Consider the following 20404-nt stretch of genomic DNA (forward strand, 5'->3'; position numbering starts at 1 on the left):
ACCTATATTTAAAAAGTAAATATTAATGTACCTACCAGGTCTCTGTCGTTTATGCTTCGTTTGTTATCGCTTTGAGCTGCCACTCGTCGCTTGATGTTGTTTGCCTATGTTCTGCAAATGCATTTGACTTCCTCTGATCTATTTGGAAAAGTCCTTGCATCCATTAGCAAAAGATGCCACATCTATATTCATTTATTTTCTCTCTCTGTGTGTCGCTTTTCACCCGTAGCTGTTATATGGGCTTTTATATGCCTTTCATTCTAATGGGAAGAATGGCCTTGTTTGTGTTTTTTTTTTTTCCACTAGGGGTCATTGATTTGACCGCTGGTGCCCATTATCACCACCCAAATGGGCGTTAATTACATTCTGGAGGGGAAATAGGCACAGCAGTGATGTTGAGATCAGCTTAAGTGTCTGTCATGAGGTGATTAATTAATGATCGGCATTATGATGACCGTTGGATAGAGGATCCTGTCCAGACATGACTGTGACTCAGTGGACTGATAATCTTCTAATGAGGTCCACTGATAGAAGAGTCTCTGGGTTATAACATAAGCCCGGAGGTGACCAAATTCTCTCTGTAGGATTAACTGAAAGCCACAAGTTGGAAAGGTTTTCACCATTCGGATCAGATGATCATGTCTTGGATCAGGATTTGTTTTTTCAGGTTTATAATAAGAATGCTCCTTTTTATTAATGTAAAGGGCATAAAATCAGCTGTATATATAGTGTACATTATACTCCTGTGTACACCTGATCACCCTGAAAGAGTTTGTGATTATGACTGTGCAGTTACCTATATAGACAACTATTTAAGCGTTACTTTGGCATTGTTTTTAGCATTCTTTTTAATGTTAGTTACATTTCTAATCAGGTTTTTTTTTCAGTTAGTTGCTGTGGCAGCATTTCTAATTACTTCGTAAGATCTTTTCTTTATCTAATTTTTTTTTTCAAGCTTTATTTCAGTTAACAAAAGTGATTTGTAATTGCTTTGGTTAATAATAACAATGCTGTGTAGGTTAATAGTTGCCTGGGTCAGTGGTTATACAATTTAACATCATTATACAGAAGAAATAAGTAAGTAAGAAGTAAATACTGCAGCTGACCATAATCAAGAGAACAAATTGCAAAAAGTAAATGTTTAAGTAATGTCCTTAGGATATAAATGCAATACATTGTGTCTTCATAAAGAGTTTTATGCTTATGCATCTGGTTGTCTTTGTTTTAAAAATATATATTTTCTTTCTCAGGAAGAGAAAGATAGATGATGTAGATGGAGGAGTCTCCAAGAAACAGAAGAAAGAAGATGAAAAACTGGAGCTGAAACTGAAGGTATGAGTTGTTTCTGATATTTGTCATATGATTATGGATAACATTTGCCAAGTAAAATGAATTTGCATCAATATAATGTAGAAATTTTGATGCACACTTTTCCATTTTTGCTGATTAGCTTCATGATAATGTATTTATTATCTTAAGTGTTGGAAAAAGTTATTTTTAAAAGTAATGCATTACAATATTGCATTACTTAGTTACTTTTTATGGAAAGTAATCAGTTACGTTACTTTTTTCATTACTTTTTAAATCTGGGCAGGGCTTGCTTATTTGTTTTTAATATAAAAAGTTGTATTCCTTGCAAATGTAAAAGCCTTTTCACACCAAAAGCCTCAGGCTGAAGGAAAGTAAATACACATCTGTACAGCAGAACACAGAAGAAGAAAGTTTAACACTCTTTAGCAAAAAAAAAGAACATGTTCATCCTGAGTAATTTTTGCATATTAGTATGGTTGAATTGGATCATTGAAAGTCAGCAGCAAAGACACTGGTTAATAAAATGGGATTAAATGCATAAAGGGTATTTGTGTTATTTAACATATTTAATTATTGCAGGTTTGCGTCATATTCTGAGTTGCATTTCACTGTTTTAATTTATTTTGAGGAATAGTGAATCTGTTTTTTTTTTTTTTTTTTTTGAGTGAGATGAATTAATGCATCACAATTTATTCTAGAACTAAAGTACCATGAGAGTTTTCAACCAATAAATGGGAGGGGGGGGGGGGGGGGTATTTGGCGGTACTTATTTGTAAAAGTAACTCAGATATTTTCTTGTAAATTAAAAAGTAATGTTACTTTACTGGTTACTTGGGGAACAAAAGTAATCCGATTACATTGCTCATGTTAATTATAATGTGTGACGCCCAACACTCCAGATTATATAGTATTATTTATTTTTTTAAATACATTTTATTATCTGCATTAAATAAGTATTCTTTTTCTGCTAACATAACTGACGTAAGAATTTTATTACATTAATTGTCCTGTCTGTAGAAATGAGACTATAGAGTTAGACATTTAACTGATTGCTTTTAGTTTTTTCTGTAATTTAGAAAGTATATCAGTCTAAAAAATGCTTTTGTCTGGTTCTTGATGTATTCTAGGAGCAAAGCCAGCTGGTCTGGGGAATTAAGGACAAGCTGAAGAAATTCTGCTCTGTCAATGACATGAAGGAACTGCTAATTGCCAACAATCAGGAAGTTCCCTCTGGAGAGTCAAATGTAAGTGTGCACTATGCTGATTTGATTGGAAGATCACTGTCTGACTAGAAATTTCAATAGCAGTGTCAAAAGTTGGATACAAAAGAGAATCTTTGATTATTTTCACAATTGCTTTATGACTTTGTGTATCATTTAAATTGACAGATCATAGACCGGCTATCAGACTGCATGGCTTTTGGGTCCCTGAAGCCTTGTGAGACTTGCAAAGGGCAGCTTGTGTTTAAGAGTGATGCATACTACTGTACTGGAGACATCTCGGCATGGACCAAGTGTGTATTCAAGACTCAGACGCCTGATCGCAAAGACTGGGTCACTCCAAAGGTAAGTACTGTGGATCTGTGGTAGTTGCATGTGTATGCAGGTGAATGTCAGCACCGAACATGTCCTGCACATGTTATTCTTCCTCAGGAGTTTAGTGAGATTCCATTCCTGAAGAAGTTCAAGTTTAAACGGCAGGACCGTGTGTTTCCCAAAGATGCCCCTCAGGCTGCCCCCACCCCCTCATCTGCTGCTACTGCAACCTCAGCCTCCCTGAGCGCGTCCGCTGCTGCCAGTAATAACCTCACTGAGGTCCCTGCAGGTCAGTGATTCTGTGAAAAAAATTTGAGAAATACTGAGGGTTATTTAGTGCTTAGTTTTTGAACAGCGGATACCCACACGAATAATAAGAGCAAGTTAGATGTACACAAAATAAAAAAAAAAGTTTAAAACCCTTGCTCTGAGTTTACACTTTTTGATGTCCACATATTCAACAAATTACAGTGCCTGCAGCATTTCTGTTGTAAAGAAATGGCCAAATATTAAAGATTAAGTGGACATTTGAATTAAATGTTTGTTGAGTCAATATTAAACAAGGATTCAACAAAGATAAGTGTAAAAACAATCGTCAGGCCGTTGGCGCCCTCTGCAGGCATTTGTTATAATGTGTAATGTACATTAGCTCTACTGTTTATAATACATTATGTATTTTGTTCAATAAAACATATGACTACTTGCTTTTGATTAGGGCTGTGCGATATGGACAAAAGAAACCTATCACGATTTTCTTGAACAGTATTGCGATTTCGATTTTAATCAAGATTTTGATACAGACATGTTTTACAGTGTGAATCTAAAACATATTTTTTTAAAGGAAAACAATTAGATCTTTATCAAAGACCTGTAACATGTCTCTAAAACAGAAGGCGGAAGAAAAATCACCTAGCAGGTAAAAAAAAGTTAGGAGCACCAAAAAAAATGTAGGCGCACCCAATTTCTTTTTAGTAATGCACTGATCTTGATTCTTCATGGCTGATTCTGACTGCAGATGTTTTACAAGCACATGATCAAAGTAGGCTACTCTTTCAATATTCAAAGTGCAAATAGAGACGGAATTTTTCAAGCATGATACAGAACTATAGACAACTACACAATATATTTTTTATAGCCCACATACTAATAACTGGCTAGATATTTTATGTAGCCTAATTTGCACGCATTGAGGAGTCGCTCTCTAAACGCGGGATATTAAAATTGCTTTTGAATGCGCGTTGTACTTTTGGTTTTGTTTTAACGATCTTGCGAGACTCTCAAAGGCGCTGAGCGTGCATTCTACAATAAAAGAGATTATTATAACAAAACCATTTGAAATATGAGAGGACACAAACAGGATTTTGAAAAGCATGTCCCCAGTGAAAATTACGCCCCTGTGTGAGTGGAACTTTGCCGCTGATGTGGATGAATGCCGCGTTGTACAGTAACGTATATGGACACGGAGGCGCCAGAATTGTATCTGACAGAATGTACGCTATAGCACGAAATATAATGCATTTCTTCAAAAGCGGTTTGTGGAGACCTTTTATTTTTTACAATCGAAAAAGAGAATGGCGAAGCTGTCACTGTATCAGCTCACAGCAGTCTGTGCAGTAGTTAGGCTAGCGAAAGTTTGGTAAAGAAATGAAACCAAGTCGGACCACAACAGTTTCTCGCACTCGCACGAATGGTCCCAAATATAATTTCAGGTCACGCAGATTAAATTTTGGGAGCATGTGCGACCAAAACGTTCACAATTTCGAGCCCTTCCTAGTAAAGGTAGAACAAAATGTCTTTAGAACAGACCTATGGCAAAACGTAAGTATGTGTGTGCGTATGCGCGTGCGTGTGTTTGAAAAAACAACAACCCAGACCACAGTGTCCCACATAAAAACAATTAGAACACTGGCAGAGTCTAGCTGCCTTCTGCTAAGAAAACCAGCATGACCATTTCTGGTTTCAAGCATGAACGTTGGCATGTTCTTGCTCTCTGTTTAGGCGCGCTGTGTTGTGATCGGTTCAAATAGCATGCTGCGGGAAAAGTATCAGTCGAGTGCGTGCAAAAAATCGTACTGTAAGGCGATTTAGAAATCGTGCATGTTCACATCGCGATTTCGATACGATTTCAATTAATCGCACAGCCCTACTTTTGATACTTTATTTGAACTAATTATTATTGCCTCATTGCTATTATATGTATTTTAAGTCATTTTAAAGGCTTACGGTGACGCATTGCTGCCACACACTTATTTTTTTCCCACTCAGCTATGTCGTTATAACGAGATCTTTTCTCGTAAAAACGACATCTTTTCTCGTTAAAACGACATCTTTTCTCGTTAAAACTACATAATTTTCTCGTTAAAACGACATATTTTTCTCGTAATAACGACATATGTCATACGATCTGATGTTCCTGTTATAGACGTGTGAGGGAGCTAAGCGTTTGTCCGCACTGCCTTCGCCAGTCCTGACCTAAAGGAGGATGCACGCTGCTGGAGTTATAGAAATACACTGTTTAAATAACTTGTTAACACTTTACAATAAGGTTCATTAGTTAACATTAGTTAACCACATTAGTTAACATGAACTAATAATGAACTGCACTTATACAGCATTTATTAATCTTTGTTAATGTTAATTTCAACATTTACTAATACATTATTAAAATTTTGTTAACATTAGTTAATGCAGTGTGAACTAACATGAACAATGTACAACTGTATTTCCGTTAACTAATGTTAATAAAGATTAGTAAATACAGTAACAAATGTATTGTTCATGGTTAGTTCATGTTAGTTAATACATTAGTTAATGTTTAACTGATGAACCTTATTGTAAAGTGTTACCAATAACTTTAATGTAATTGTTTCAATTGTAGCAGCATGTTCTTTAGGATTAATCTCCATACTAATCTGCCCTCAGACCCAGAGGATTTAAGATGATCAGATTAAAACTGTTATTTCTGACTCTGAGCTTGGAATATTATTTGGATGGAAGTTTGATTTTACAGAAAATTTAAATAGTATCAGAAATAAATAAAAGAAAAATGACACACGGTTTGATCGTGTTATGATGATGATGATGATGATTTCGTTCTGTTTAAAAAATGAAAATAAATAAATAAAGCCAGATTTTATTTCATGAAATGAGTGCTTATGCTTTAATATTTGTGCGTGAGCGGCCCGGAAAAGCCACTTTTCAACTCAGCCTGTCTTTACGGTCTGTCCCATCATGCAGAATAAATGTTCGTCTGATGTACCGCTCTGCAAATTAGTCACAACAACGTTTCTTTGCAAGTCTCATATATGAAGCGCAACGCTGCACTTCTCGAGTCGGCGGCAGCGCGATCCCTTACTTTGTGATTACAGAGGAAAGAAATATAAATGTCTGCTTTATTTTATGAACTTCCACGATAACAACAAAACGTTACAAATTGCCTTAGTAAAAATACAGGGTGCGCTCTCGCAATTTATGTCTCTCTATGCAGCTTGAAAGGTCTACTTCAATAAAAGAATCGGAAACAAAATTGTGTTTACTTAATTCGTATAAATCCAACAAGAGGTAATGTACAGTCTTTCCCGTGTGAGTTCATTATCTGTAACCTACCATTGTGCTTACACTCAGAGACTGCGCAGCATATTTCCACAGTAGCCTATAATCCAGATGAAAAACCGGATTCGTGGCTTGATTCAGCTAAAGATAAAATTTAATAATACATAATAAATAATGTGTAATTTGTATATAATCATACTAAGTATCAAGGCCGCACAGGCATGTTAAATTAATATTCAAGCAATAAGCTCATGTGTTTTACCCACGAACAAATATACGAAGAATATACGTTTTTCCATTTCTCAAACAAAATGAAATAATAATAATAATAGGCTACTCAAATTATTATGCTTATTATTATTATTACAAAATCTTAAGATAATCAAAACTATTAATTCTGAATAATTGACTTTTTGATTGATTTAACAGAAATACGAGCAGAAATAAATACATAGAATTCATAATAAGAAAAATATAATAATAGGCCTAATAATAATAATAATAATAGCTTATTATTATTACTATTATTATTATTAGGCCTATTATTATTATTTCGTTATGTTTGAGAAACAGAAAAACGAAATTAAGCTAGATTTGTTTGTATTTTTTTATTTGTATTTATTCTGCATGATGCGATAGACAGTAAAGACAGGTTGAGTTGAAAAGTGGCTTTTCATTGCCGCCCACATATAATTATTAAAGCATAAGCTCTCTTTTTACCCACGGACAAAAATACTAAAACTGATTTTTTTTTTTTTCATTGATTTTGTCCATTTTTTAAACAGAACGAAATTATCATAATACAATCAAACCGTTTGTCATTTCTATTTCATTTCAAAATCAAACTTTCATCCAAATAATATTCCAAGCTCAGAGTCGATTATTCAGAAATAACAGTTTTGATCTGATCATCTTAAATCCTCTGGGTCTGAGGGCAGATTGGAGATTAATCCTAATAAACATGCCGCTACAATTGAAACCATTACATTAAAATGATTAAAACAGTGTATTTCTATATATAGCTAGTGTATTCTAACTCCAGCAGCGTGCATCCTCCTTTATGTCAGGACTGTGGCAAAGGCAGCGCGGACAAACGCTTATCTCCCTCACATAACATAATCATATCATCTATAACAGGAACATCAGATCGTTTTTATGACATATGTCGTTATTACGAGAAAAATATGTCGTTTTTACGAGAAAAGATGTCGTTTTAACGAGAAAAGATGTCGTTTTTACGAGAAAAGATCTCGTTATAACGACATAGCTGAGTAGGAAAAAAAATAAGTGTGTGGCAGCAATGCGTCACCGTAAAGGCTATTGTTAACTTGGGTCTATTTTATTATTACAAAAAATAATAATTATAACTCTCCGATTACTTGATTAATCATCAGAATAATTGACAGATTACTCGATTACCAAAATAATCGTTAGTGACAGCCCTAAATATGATAGTATTTATTCATATTTTAAATTAAGCTCTTATTTTTATATTTTTAAATCTTTCATATTAATATTTATACACTTGTGTTTTTTTTTTTTTTAATAAAAGTTTGTTTTAGAAACTGAATGTGCTTTGGTCATTATTTATTTATTTTCATTTTTCTATTTAGCTTTAATTTTAGTTTCGTTTTAGTAATTTTAATATTGATTTCAGTTAGTTGCTACAGCAACATTTCTCATTTTTCTTTAAGTTTCTAATATCTAATTTGTTTTTTTTTTCAGATAACAAAAATAGAAAATAGTTTCATATTTTAATAGTTTTAGCTTTTCTACAACAGCAAAAACAACTGCTATTTTTTTGTGTGAAAATACAGCAACAAATAGTGGGAAATTAAAATTGTAGACACTGGGGAGGCTACTGTGGCTTTTTTATTAAGTGTAATAAATTATTTAAAGGCATAGTTCACTCAAAAATGAAAATTCTGTCTTTAATCATTCACCCTCATGTCGTTCCAAACCCATAAGACCTTTGTTCATCTTCAGAACACAAATTAAGATATTTTTAATGAAATCCGAGAGCTTTCTGAACCTGCATAGACTACAACACTAAAATACCTTAAACAAAAATATCCTAACTTGTGTTCTGAAGACGAACAAAAGCCTTATGGGTTTGGAATGACATGAGTAATTAATGACAGAATTGTAATTTTTGGGTGAACTGTTTCTTTAAATTACAGAGAAAAAAATTCTCAAATTTGTGATGTCCTAAAATGCATATAAAAAATATATTGATGGAAACCCAGCTGGTCTCAAAAAATCAGATATTAGACAGTTGGTTTTGATCTATCAATGATTTTATTTATTATTCTACAAAATAATGACCCTGGACCATAAAACCAGTCGTAAGTGGCACAGGTATATTTGTAGCAATAGCCAAAAATTCATTCTATGGGTTAAAATTATCGATTTTTCTTTTATGCCAAAAATCATTAGGATAGAAAAGATCTTGTTCCATAAATTTATTTCGCAAATTTCCAACCGAAAATATATCAAAACTTAATCTTTGATTAGTAATATGCATTTCATTTGAACAATTTATAAGGTGATTTTCTCAATATTTTTTTACACTCTCAGATTCCAGATTATTAATATTCCAAATAGTGTCCTGTCTTAACAAAACATACATCAATGGAAATCTTATTTATTCATATTTTAGATTATGTATAAATCTCAATCTCAAAATATTGACCCTTATGGCTGGTTTTGTGGTCCAGGGTCACATTTGGCAAGTGAGTTAGAGATTACTATAATGTTATGCACTATCAGTTTTTAATGGTTAAACTGCTGTTGTTTGTCTCTGTGTATTCTTTAGATAAGCCTCTAACAGGACTGAAGCTGCTGGCTGTGGGAAAACTTCGTAAGAACAAAGATGAACTGAAAAATTCAGTGGAAGAATTAGGAGGAAAAATCACAGGCACTGCCAACAAAGCTAATCTTTGCCTCAGCAGCAAGAGTGAGTGATGTTCTATAACTCTTTTTCCAAACTTCTGTGAGCTGCCTTGTTTTATAAGAAAGATTTTGTCTTTGGCATGTTTGCTGACTGACTAAATAAGTTATGCACAGTATGATACAGAACAAGGTGTGCGTGTTAACTAGGTGTCCTGCTTGTACTTGCCGATAAATAAATTTGTCCCTACTGATGTGTTGCCAGCTTATTTATTTGCTGGCGTGTCTCTTCGAAACTCATTAATAACCTGCTCTGTTTCTCTCGTGTCTCAGAGGAGATTGAAAAAATGAGTAAGAAGATGGAGGAGGTGAGGGACGCATCTGTGCGTGTGGTGGCAGAGGACTTCCTCACTGACATCAAGGAGTCCGGAAAGGCTCTCCAGGAGCTCATCTCCCTGCACGCCATCTCACCCTGGGGTGCTGAAGTTAAAGTCGAGTCCCAGGCTGCACCCTCGGCCTCCAAATCCACTGGCGCTCATTCCTCAAAGAGTAGCGGCAAAGTCAAAGAGGAGGAAGGTTAGAGATGCATTTTAATTTTCCTGCAGAGCTTCTTATAACGAAAGATTTAAAAAAATAAATAAATAAATGTATGCACATGCACCAGATGAAATATATTTAGGTTTTACTGAAAGACATTCAGTTACACTACCAGTCAAAAGTTTTTGAACAGTAAGATTTGATTGTTTTTTTAAAGAATTCTCGTCTGCTCACCAAGCCTGCATTTATTTGATTCAAAGTATAGCAAAAACAGTACAATTTTGAAATATTTTTACTATTAATAATAACTGTTGTCTATTTGAATTTATTTTAAAATGTAATTAATCAAAGCTACATTTTCAGCATCATTACTCCAGTCTTCAATGTCACATGATTCTTGAGAAATAAAAAGCTTTTGTAACATTACACACTATACCATTCAAAAGCTTGGAGTCAGGGGGGAGAAATTATAAAAACTAATACTTTTATTTAGCAAGGATGCTTTAAAGTGATCAAAACTGATGATAAAGAAGATTTCTAGTTCAGATATACGGTGACGCATTGCTGCCGCACACTTAATTTTTTTCCCACTCAGCTATGTCGTTATAACGAGATCTTTTCTCGTAAAAACGACATCTTTTCTCGTTAAAACGACATCTTTTCTCGTAAAAACGACATAATTTTCTCGTTAAAACGACATCTTTTCTCGTAATAACGAGATCTTTTCTCGTTTAAACGACATAATTTTCTCGTTAAAACGACATCTTTTTCTCGTAATAACGACATAATATGTCATACGATCTGACGTTCCTGTTATAGATGATATGATTATGTTATTGTGTATTATGCAAAGCGTTTGTCCACGCTGCCTTTTCCACAGTCATGACATAAAGGAGGATGCACGCTGCTGGAGTTAGAATACACTAGCTATATATAGAAATAAACTGTTTTAATAATTTTAATGTATTGGTTTCAATTGTAGCTGCATGTTTATTAGGATTAATCTCCAATCTGCCCTCAGACCCAGAGGATTTAAGATGATCAGATCAAAACTGTTATTTCTGAATAATCGACTCTGAGCTTGGAATATTATTTGGATGAAAGTTTGATTTTACAGAAAATTTAAATACGATCATAAAGAAATAAAATAGAAATGACAAACGGTTTGGCTGCATTATGATAATAATAATTTCGTTCCTTTTCAAAAATGGACAAAATCAATGAAAAAAAAAATCAGTTTAGTATTTTTGTCTGTGGGTAAAAAGAGAGCTTATGCTTTAATAATTATATGTGGGCGGCAATGAAAAGTCACTTTTTTAACTCAACCTGTCTTCATGTCTATCGCATCATGCAGAATAAATACAAATACAAAAATACAAACAAATCTAGCTTAATTTCGTTTTTCTGTTTCTCAAACAAAACGAAATAATAATAATAATAATAATAATAATAATAATAATAATAATAATAATAGGCTATTATTATTATTATTATTATTATTATTATTAGGCCTATTATTATATTTTCCTTATTATGAATTCTATTTATTTATTTCTGCTCATATTTCGATTTGCTGTTAAATCAATCAAAAAGATTTTATAATAAAAATAATAATACGCCTAATAATAATCATAATAATAATAATAATAATAATAATAATAAGCATAATAACAATTTGAGTAGCCTATTATTATTATTATTTCATTTTGTTTGAGAAACGGAAAAACGAAAAGCTTGATTCTTCATATTTTTGTTCGTGGGTAAAACACATGAGCTTATTGCTTGAATATTAATTGAACATGCCTGGGCGGCCTTGATACTTATGATTATATACAAATTATACATTATTTATTATATATTATTAAATTTTATTTTTAGCTGAATCAAGCCACGAATCCGGTTTTTCATCTGGATTATAGCCTACTGTGGAAATATGTAGCGCTGGCTGTAAGCACAATGGTAGGTAACAGATAATGAACTCACACGGGAAAGACTGTACACTACCTCTTGTTGGATTTATACGAATTAAGTAAACACAATTTTGTTTTCGATTCTTTTATTGAAGTAGACCTTTCAAGCTGCATAGAGAGACATAAATTGCGAGAGCGCACCCTGTATTTTTACAAAGGCAATTTGTAACGTTTTGTTGTTATTGTGGAAGTACATAAAATAAAGCAGACATTTATATTTCATTCCTCTGTAATCACAAAGTAAGGGATCGCGCTGGTACCGCCGACCCGAAAAGTGCAGTGAGCTTTATATGAGACTTGCAAAGAAACGTTATTGTGACTAATTTGCAGGGCTGGGTTCTCCGAAACCACCTTAACGCTACGTTGTTCTTAAGTTGTACCTTAAGAAGTACCTTATCGTTAATATGTGTTTTCCGAAACCTTCTTAGATAAGTATACCTTCTGTAAGTCATACGTTCGTAAGGTTGGTCTGGAGCGCTCTTAGCTATACCTTACCGCTGCTGGCGGTTCATACCGCTAGTGGGCACCACGCAAAAAGCTTTTTTACATCGCAGTTTAATTACAAATAGAAAATTTTATATGAACATTTAATATAAAATCTGATTTAGTATTAAAATTGCATTTTTTACTTTAAAATTTTACACATAAAATACTTAAGTTGTTATAGCCTACACCCAGTGTCAAGTCAAGTCACCTTTATTTATATAGCGCTTTTAACAATACAGATTGTGTCAAAGCAACTGCACAGTATTTAAACAGCACAATAGTGTGTAAGTAACGCATTATTGTAAACAATCAATTTTCAGTAAAAGGCAGTTCATCAATGAATTCAGTGATATCATCATCCAGTTCAGTTCAAATAGTATACGGTATCGCTGGAAAGTGTCCCCAACTAAGCAAGCCAGAGGCGACAGCGGCAAGGAACCAAAACTCCACAGGTGACAGAAATGGAGAAAAAACCTTGAGAGAAACCAGGCTCAGTCGGGGGACCAGTTCTGGCCAGTGTATGGAAGTGTTTTCATTAATAAAGTTTCCATGGTTGTTAGCTTTTTTTAATTACTATCTCGAGGCACATCAGCGGGCGAACCATTTGACAGAAAAGGCTATGAGTCTATATAAAGAAAGATGAGTTTACACAAACTTTATAGCTATGGCAGCGAGACCTTGAGTACTTGTTTTAAATCAAAGACGGCGCCGTGCGTGGAGAGTAATAGTGTGTAATGCATACGCCAAAGTCCAATTTTGCGTGCATATGATACGCCAATCCTTCCCATTAACTTCAATGGAGAGAGGATGCATACAAATACCACGCATCATCTTTTATATCATCTATATAAAAGATGATGCGTGGTATTTATACGCATCCTCTCTCCATTGAAGTTAATTGGAAGGATTGGCGTATCATATGCACGCAAAATTGGACTTTGGCTTATGCATTACACGCTATTGCAAAGTCGTGTTATTCGTACGCAAAATGATGAGAATAAGTTGAAACACATACACATGTATTTCTGCATGTACATATTTCATTGAGCCCCGATAAATGCAGTTTGTACTATTTCTAAAACGCTTCTTTATTAAAAAAAACATTGTTTTCTCAATACTTTACCTATACCGCTGTGAAAGAAAGAGCGCACAATCGATCACTGAGGCATCGATATCAACCTATTCAGCACCTCCACCATGGACAGCACCTGCTAAGGTCGCACTTAAGAAGGTTTACCTTAAGCAATATCCTAAGGTATAGTTTGGAGAACACACGTAGGAAAGGTATAGCTGTAGTTAAGGTGTACCTTTTGAGTCTTCGTAGCACGCTAAGAGACAACGTTATCGGAGAACGCAGCCCAGAGCGGTACATCAGACGAACATTTATTCTGCATGATGGGACAGACCGTAAAGACAAGCTGAGTCGAAAAGTGGCTTTTCCGGGCCGCTCACGCACAAATATTAAAGCATAAGCTCTCTTTTCATGAAAAAAAAATCTGGCTTTATTTATTTTCATTTTTTAAACAGAACGAAATCATCATAATCATAACACGATCAAACCGTGTGTCATTTTTCTTTTATTTATTTCTGATACTATTTACATTTTCTGTAAAATCAAACTTTCATCCAAATAATATTCCAAGCTCAGAGTCAGAAATAACAGTTTTGATCTGATCATCTTAAATCCTCTGGGTCTGAGGGCAGATTAGTATGGAGATTAATCCTAATAAACATGCTGCTACAATTGAAACAATTACATTAAAATTATTAAAACAGTGTATTTCTATAGGCTATATATAGCTAGTGTATTCTAACTCCAGCAGCGTGCATCCTCCTTTAGGTCAGAACTGTGGCGAAGGCAGCGCGGACAAACGTTTAGCTCCCTCACATAATGTCTATAACAGGAACATCGGATCAGATCGTATGACATGATATGTCGTTATAACGAGAAAAAGATGTCGTTTTAACGAGAAAATTATGTCGTTTTTACGAGAAAAGATCTCGTTATTACGAGAAAAGATGTCGTTTTAACGAGATAATTATGTCGTTTTTACGAGAAAAGATGTCGTTTTAACGAGAAAAGATGTCGTTTTAACGAGAAAAGATGTCGTTTTTACGAGAAAAGATCTCGTTATAACGACATAGCTGAGTGGGAAAAAAATTAAGTGTGCGGCAGCAATGCGTCACCGTACAGATAAATGCTGTTCTTCTGAACTTTCTATTCATCAAATAAACCTAAAATAATTGTACTCGGCTGTTTTCAACATAATAATAATAAAAAATGTTTTTTGAACAGCAAATCAGAATATTAAAATGATTTCTGAAGGATCATGTGACTAAAAAATCAGCTTTGAAATCACATGAATACATTTCTTTTTAAAATATATTTAAATAGAAAACAGTTTATTTTAAATAGTAAAAATATTTCAAAATTGTACTGTTTTTGCTGTACTTTGGATCAAATAAGCAGAAGAGACTTCTTCAAAAAACATTAAAAATCTTACTGTTCAAAAACTTTTGACTAGTAGTGTGTGTTCATTACACATTTAACTTTAATTTTACTATAATTAAAATTATTATAATGATTTTGGGCAGGATTTGACTAGGTAAAACATGTTAGGCTGTGATATGATTAAAATGATAATATTAATATATTTATGCTTTTAATACAATGTTTTTTTTTGTTTTTTTTTGGAGATTGTAGTTTTGTTCTAGGATTGTTAGAAGCATTTTTAATTTTCAAATTTCATTTATATACATGCTCAAATGCATTGACATGATTTTTTATTTGTAAATCTTAAAAGGGAGTGTTGTACTCCCTTGCTAAATAATAATCATGTTTTTTTTTACTCCGGCAGGTGGAAGCAAATCAAAGAAAATGAAACTGACAGTGAAAGGAGGGGCAGCAGTAGATCCAGAATCAGGTGAGACAGAGTCAATGTGTTATATTTGGGTATGTATTGTTTGCGCAATGCCTTAATCAAGACTTGATTGCTCAGGTCTGGAAAACTGTGCTCACGTCCTGGATCAAAATGGGAAGATTTACAGCGCCACACTAGGTCTTGTGGACATCGTCAGAGGGACAAACTCATACTACAAACTACAGCTGCTGGAGGATGACGTCAAGAAACAGTGAGCCTAACACATTTTTCTAATTTATTTGAATTCTTGTGACACATGCATAATTTTATCCCAACCGTGGCACTTTATTTAATTGCTCAAGTAATCCATAGCAATTTCATGCCATATATACAGATTTATACAGTACTTTGCAGGGAGCATTTTAAACCAACACCTGCTTCAAAACCTTAAAATAGATGTGCATTATTTGCAAATGTAAGGTATTTCTCTTATAAAAGTGTGCATTTAGGGTGCAAGTCAAAGCTTTACACTTATGTGAGGAATACTTTTCATTTATTTGACCAGACAGAGTCACTTGTCTTGAGCATGCTTGTGTTGCTTTTTCAGATACTGGGTTTTCAGGTCATGGGGTCGAGTTGGCACCACCATTGGAGGACACAAACTGGACAAGTTTTACGATAAGAACTCTGCTATGGATAATTTCTGCAGCGTGTATGAGGAAAAGACTGGGAATGCATGGGCCTCCAGCAACTTCACAAAATACCCAAATAAATTTTATCCTCTAGAGATTGACTACGGACAGGTAAGAACTGGAATGGCATCTAGCCAGAGAACTGTTAGAAATATGTGACCCTGGACCACAAAACCGGTTTATTTGTAGCAATAGCCAAAAATACATTGCATGGGTCAAAATGATTGATTTTTGTTTTAATGCCCAAAATCATTAGGATATTAAGTAGAGATCATGTTCCATGAAGATATTTTGTAAATTTTCTACCATAATATCTATTAAAAAAATATATTAGTAATATGCATTGCTAAGAATTTCATTTGGACAACTTTAAAGGCGAATTTCTCAATATTTTAATTTTTTTGCACCCTCAGATTCAAGATTTTCAAATAGTTGTATCTCTGCCAAATATTGTCCTATCCTAACAAACCATACATCAATGGAAATCTTATTTATATATTATACAATATTCAGAAAATTGACCCTTATGACCGGTTTTGTGGTCCAGTGTCATATGAGAGTGTGCTTTTTTTAAAATTAATTAATTTATTTACTTTTTAAAGAGAAGCATTGCTAGAATTGTGCATACATCTTTGTGAAGGTTAGCTGGGTCTGTTAACATAAATTAAAGGCTGTCAGAGAGGCCCTTACTGTCAAAGACAATAAATATCTTACCTTGAAAGTGTGCTTAGCCTCGCTTGTGGGTCCCGGCCCTTGATAAACAGCCTACAATGTAAACATAGTGTTACAGTATTAAACAAGTTGTTTATAATCTAAATAAAATGGTTATGGAGCTTTCTGCATATATTTACCCAGGATGAAGAGGCTGTGAAGAAGTTAACTGCGAGCGCAGGCGCCAAGTCCAAGCTGGACAAACCCGTCCAAGACCTCATCCGACTGATCTTCGATGTGGAGAGCATGAAGAAAGCCATGGTTGAGTTTGAGGTATGCTCACTTCCTCCTCTTTTTTTAAAATAGCACTAAAATGATCTATATTTGTTTGGTAACTTGTGTAATTTCTCCTACAGATTGACCTGCAGAAGATGCCATTGGGAAAACTGAGTAAGCGACAGATCCAGAGCGCTTATTCCCTCCTGAGTGAGGTCCAACAGGTTGGTTTTAGTGATTCTGAAAGATCTCAACTGTGTATATATTAAAAGCCTAGCTTTTCTTATTTTATCTCCTGTATCCTAATTTTGCTCTCATTCATTTCCGTAGGCTGTGACAGATAGCGCTGCAGAAGCACAGATCCTAGATTTGTCCAATCGCTTCTACACGCTGATTCCTCACGACTTCGGTATGAAGAAACCACCACTGTTGAATAACATGGATTACATACAGGTATGACTTGGGCAGCCATTTTAAAGGTCCCATATTGTCAGAATCTAAATTTTTGTAACTACCATATAAGTTTCAAAACAGTCAATCCACAGTAAAATGCACACAGCCTGCATAAAGTAGCTGTGCCTTTTCACAAGCCGCTGTGATTTCTGTAAAAATGTGACGTCCGATCTACTCAGTCACCGCCCCTAGCACCAACCACCGTCCCACCCTTCTTTTGCCAAACCCCCAGACAACATCACGTCCATTCCATTGCTAGTCAACAACAACACAAAACAAGTCAAGAAAGCGCTGTTCAGTCCATGGATGTCAGGAAACTACATCATTGCACAGGCTTCTGAACAACATTAATATAAAAGCCAGTGGTTCGTCAACTTCAGCCTCTTTCACACAGCCATTCCGGAAAATACACAGATAACGTGTCCCTTGATTTGTTCCGGAATTGTTTGATTTAGTTCATTCAAACAGTGGTTTTCTGGAATCTGTGCATGCTTTACACACAACCCGTAAAGATCCCGTAAAGACATGTGACATTTAGATGTGAGGTGTAATGCGACGCGTACGTTTCACTAAACTTAAACTAACCTGATGAACAATCTGTGCTTCTGCGCTGGTGGTGAGGAGCTCCCTGATCGCTGCTTCATTCCACTTTACACACATTTTAATATGCATCATCACTACAACACTGCCTTTATGGCATTTGGTTGTGGCTTTTGTTCACACAGCGCTCGTTCCCGTAATTTTCCGGAATCAGCGGCATTGTGAAAGGGGCTTTACTAAAGCAACAATTACTCAGCTTACTGCATTCGGTGTTTAAAAAAGAAAAAACATTAATGATCATTCTGAAACATCCTGTTGAGTATCACCAAACCACTTGTGGTTGGCCTGGCTGTGCGTCACTCAGAAAACAACAGGCCAATCAGAAGAGAGGCTCATGAATATTAATTAGATGGGCCAAAATCGACCTGTTCTTGACAGAGTTCCAAAAAAGGGCTGTAAAAAATATATTGAGATGGATTTTGACACTTATACCGCAAATATATCTTCTCAAGGACATCAACAACTAAAATAAACCTCCAGAAATGTGTACAATATGTGACCTTTATGATTATCCAGGGAATAATCTGTTGACTCTACTTAATCCTGTTGCATATCCATTATAGCAAAAAGTGCAGATGCTGGACAACCTGTTGGACATTGAGGTGGCCTACAGCCTGCTACGAGGAGGAGTGGAGGACAATGAGAAAGATCCCATTGATATTAATTATGAGAAACTCAAAACCAAAATTGAGGTAACTGGAAGAACTGTGAAGTATCCTTCATTATTACCCTGAAGTGGTCATGTAGTAGTAATTGATACTGATTTTGTGTTTCTAGGTGGTCGACAAGTCGTCAAGTGAGGCTCAGCTTATCCAACAATATGTTAAGAACACACACGCTGCTACTCACAACACCTACACACTGGATGTCGATGAGGTAAGGTTAACCCAATCACCTCATTTTTCAATTCGAAAGTAAGCCGTTTTGTGTGAGACTTTCCGGTTCTTTAGCCACTATAGGGAAATAATGAGAAGAATAACAATGTACAGTAAAACTGTTTGACCTACAAACCATTGTGTTCATAATTAAGATAATACATTAAATTAATAAGATAAGTTACACCAGTTTGCAATATGAAGCAGCAAAACGAGCTGTTTTGTACAGTAAAAAATACCTGGATGTGGATGACACCAGAAGCTAGACACATTAAATTTACAAATGGCCGCATCTGCTCTTATGGGAAAAATAAGTTGGATAAAGCATGCTGTATTTGAACTTTAAGTTTTTTTTACAGTTTCGACTTTACAGGGTTCACTAGTGCATTAACTATTGCTTCATAAATGAGTTGCGTATGCCATAGCTATAAAATAACACACACTTGTCTCTGACTACTGTGTATTTGTATTGTTAGATCTTTAAGATTGACAGGGAGGGTGAGTCCCAGCGTTTCCGTCCATTCAGAGACATGCACAATCGGCAGCTGTTGTGGCACGGCTCCCGCACCACCAACTACGCAGGTATCCTGTCTCAGGGTCTGCGTATCGCTCCTCCTGAAGCTCCAGTGGTGAGTTTCTGCACCTTCATTGCCATTAGCTGTTTCTCACTGAAACACTATGCACAAACATATTGATTTAATAAGTGTATAAGAGCACTTTTTATCTTAAAGTTGTCATGAAATGGAGAATCAAAATGTTCTTGATGTTTACACATATTAGAGGTTACTCTACAATAAAAACAATACTGCAAGTTTCAGAACTCAAAACTAACTCCCCAGTTTAAAATATGAATTACTCTTTTCTTCCCTTTCTGAAATGCCTGTTTTTTTTAAACATGCCTGAGCGACTGAAAGATAAAGATAAACTGAAAGATACATTTTTACATTTTTACATTTCACAACGGACTGTTTTGCAAATTATTCTAAGCATGCTGCTGGGTTGTTGTTTTTTCCCTCTCAAAACATTTGATTTAATTTTCAAGCATCCTTCGAGACACATTTGGGTCTTTTTTTTTAATTTCCTTTTTTCTTTTTCTTTTTCTTTTTTTTTTTTTTAGTTTCTTTAATCTGAGCGGTACAAGACTTGGTTACTTTTTAGAAATAAAAACACAAAAAATGGAATTGATTCAACAAAGTTTAAGTTATTAAGTGGTTTAAAAAAAAAAAAACTTTTTCCTTTTTGGATAAAAGTGGGCACCCATAGGAGATGAATGGGAAATACTAAATTATTTTTTATTTGTCCAATAAAAATCAATAAATCCAACACAATGCAGATCATACAAACATGTAAATAAAGAGGTGAGCCTATACAACATTTTCATTGTGGCAAACACTCAGTCACACACAAACACACACACCCATATACAAAGCATTGTATGAGCCTTTAACGCAGCAGGTTTTTGATTTTTTTAATTTTGTCAAATAAAAGTCACTAACACATACAAAACCAAAGAAGTGATTGAGCCGTTTTCATCATACATCACCAGATATCACCAAATTTTTAGGTTTTGGCTGACTGAACTATAAATAAATATTAAATAGAACAAAAGTAGGCGTATTTTACATACCAATATGGTTCTTTTAGAGGTAAATATATATATATATATATTTTAAAAAAAAACACCAAAAATCAAACAAAAAATTGTTTTTATGTTAT

The 20404-nt window shown here is 34.6% G+C and overlaps 1 protein-coding gene across 1 annotated transcript in view; it reads left to right on the forward strand.

Annotated features, from left to right (window-relative positions):
* parp1 (poly (ADP-ribose) polymerase 1) overlaps positions 1–20404 on the forward strand; it is a 36632-nt gene that overhangs the window by 12009 nt on the left and 4219 nt on the right. The window contains exons 5-19 of the mRNA XM_073853246.1: positions 1251–1332; positions 2439–2555; positions 2700–2876; positions 2964–3135; positions 9214–9354; positions 9621–9863; positions 15139–15204; positions 15280–15412; positions 15749–15944; positions 16689–16817; positions 16901–16984; positions 17091–17213; positions 18377–18505; positions 18591–18689; positions 19165–19317. Coding sequence (XP_073709347.1) covers positions 1251–1332; positions 2439–2555; positions 2700–2876; positions 2964–3135; positions 9214–9354; positions 9621–9863; positions 15139–15204; positions 15280–15412; positions 15749–15944; positions 16689–16817; positions 16901–16984; positions 17091–17213; positions 18377–18505; positions 18591–18689; positions 19165–19317 — 2044 coding nt within the window. The remainder of the gene's footprint in view (positions 1–1250; positions 1333–2438; positions 2556–2699; positions 2877–2963; positions 3136–9213; positions 9355–9620; positions 9864–15138; positions 15205–15279; positions 15413–15748; positions 15945–16688; positions 16818–16900; positions 16985–17090; positions 17214–18376; positions 18506–18590; positions 18690–19164; positions 19318–20404) is intronic.

The sequence above is a fragment of the Garra rufa genome, chromosome 13 (assembly GCF_049309525.1).
Source record: "Garra rufa chromosome 13, GarRuf1.0, whole genome shotgun sequence".
In the NCBI taxonomy this organism is placed as follows: Eukaryota; Metazoa; Chordata; class Actinopteri; order Cypriniformes; family Cyprinidae; genus Garra; species Garra rufa.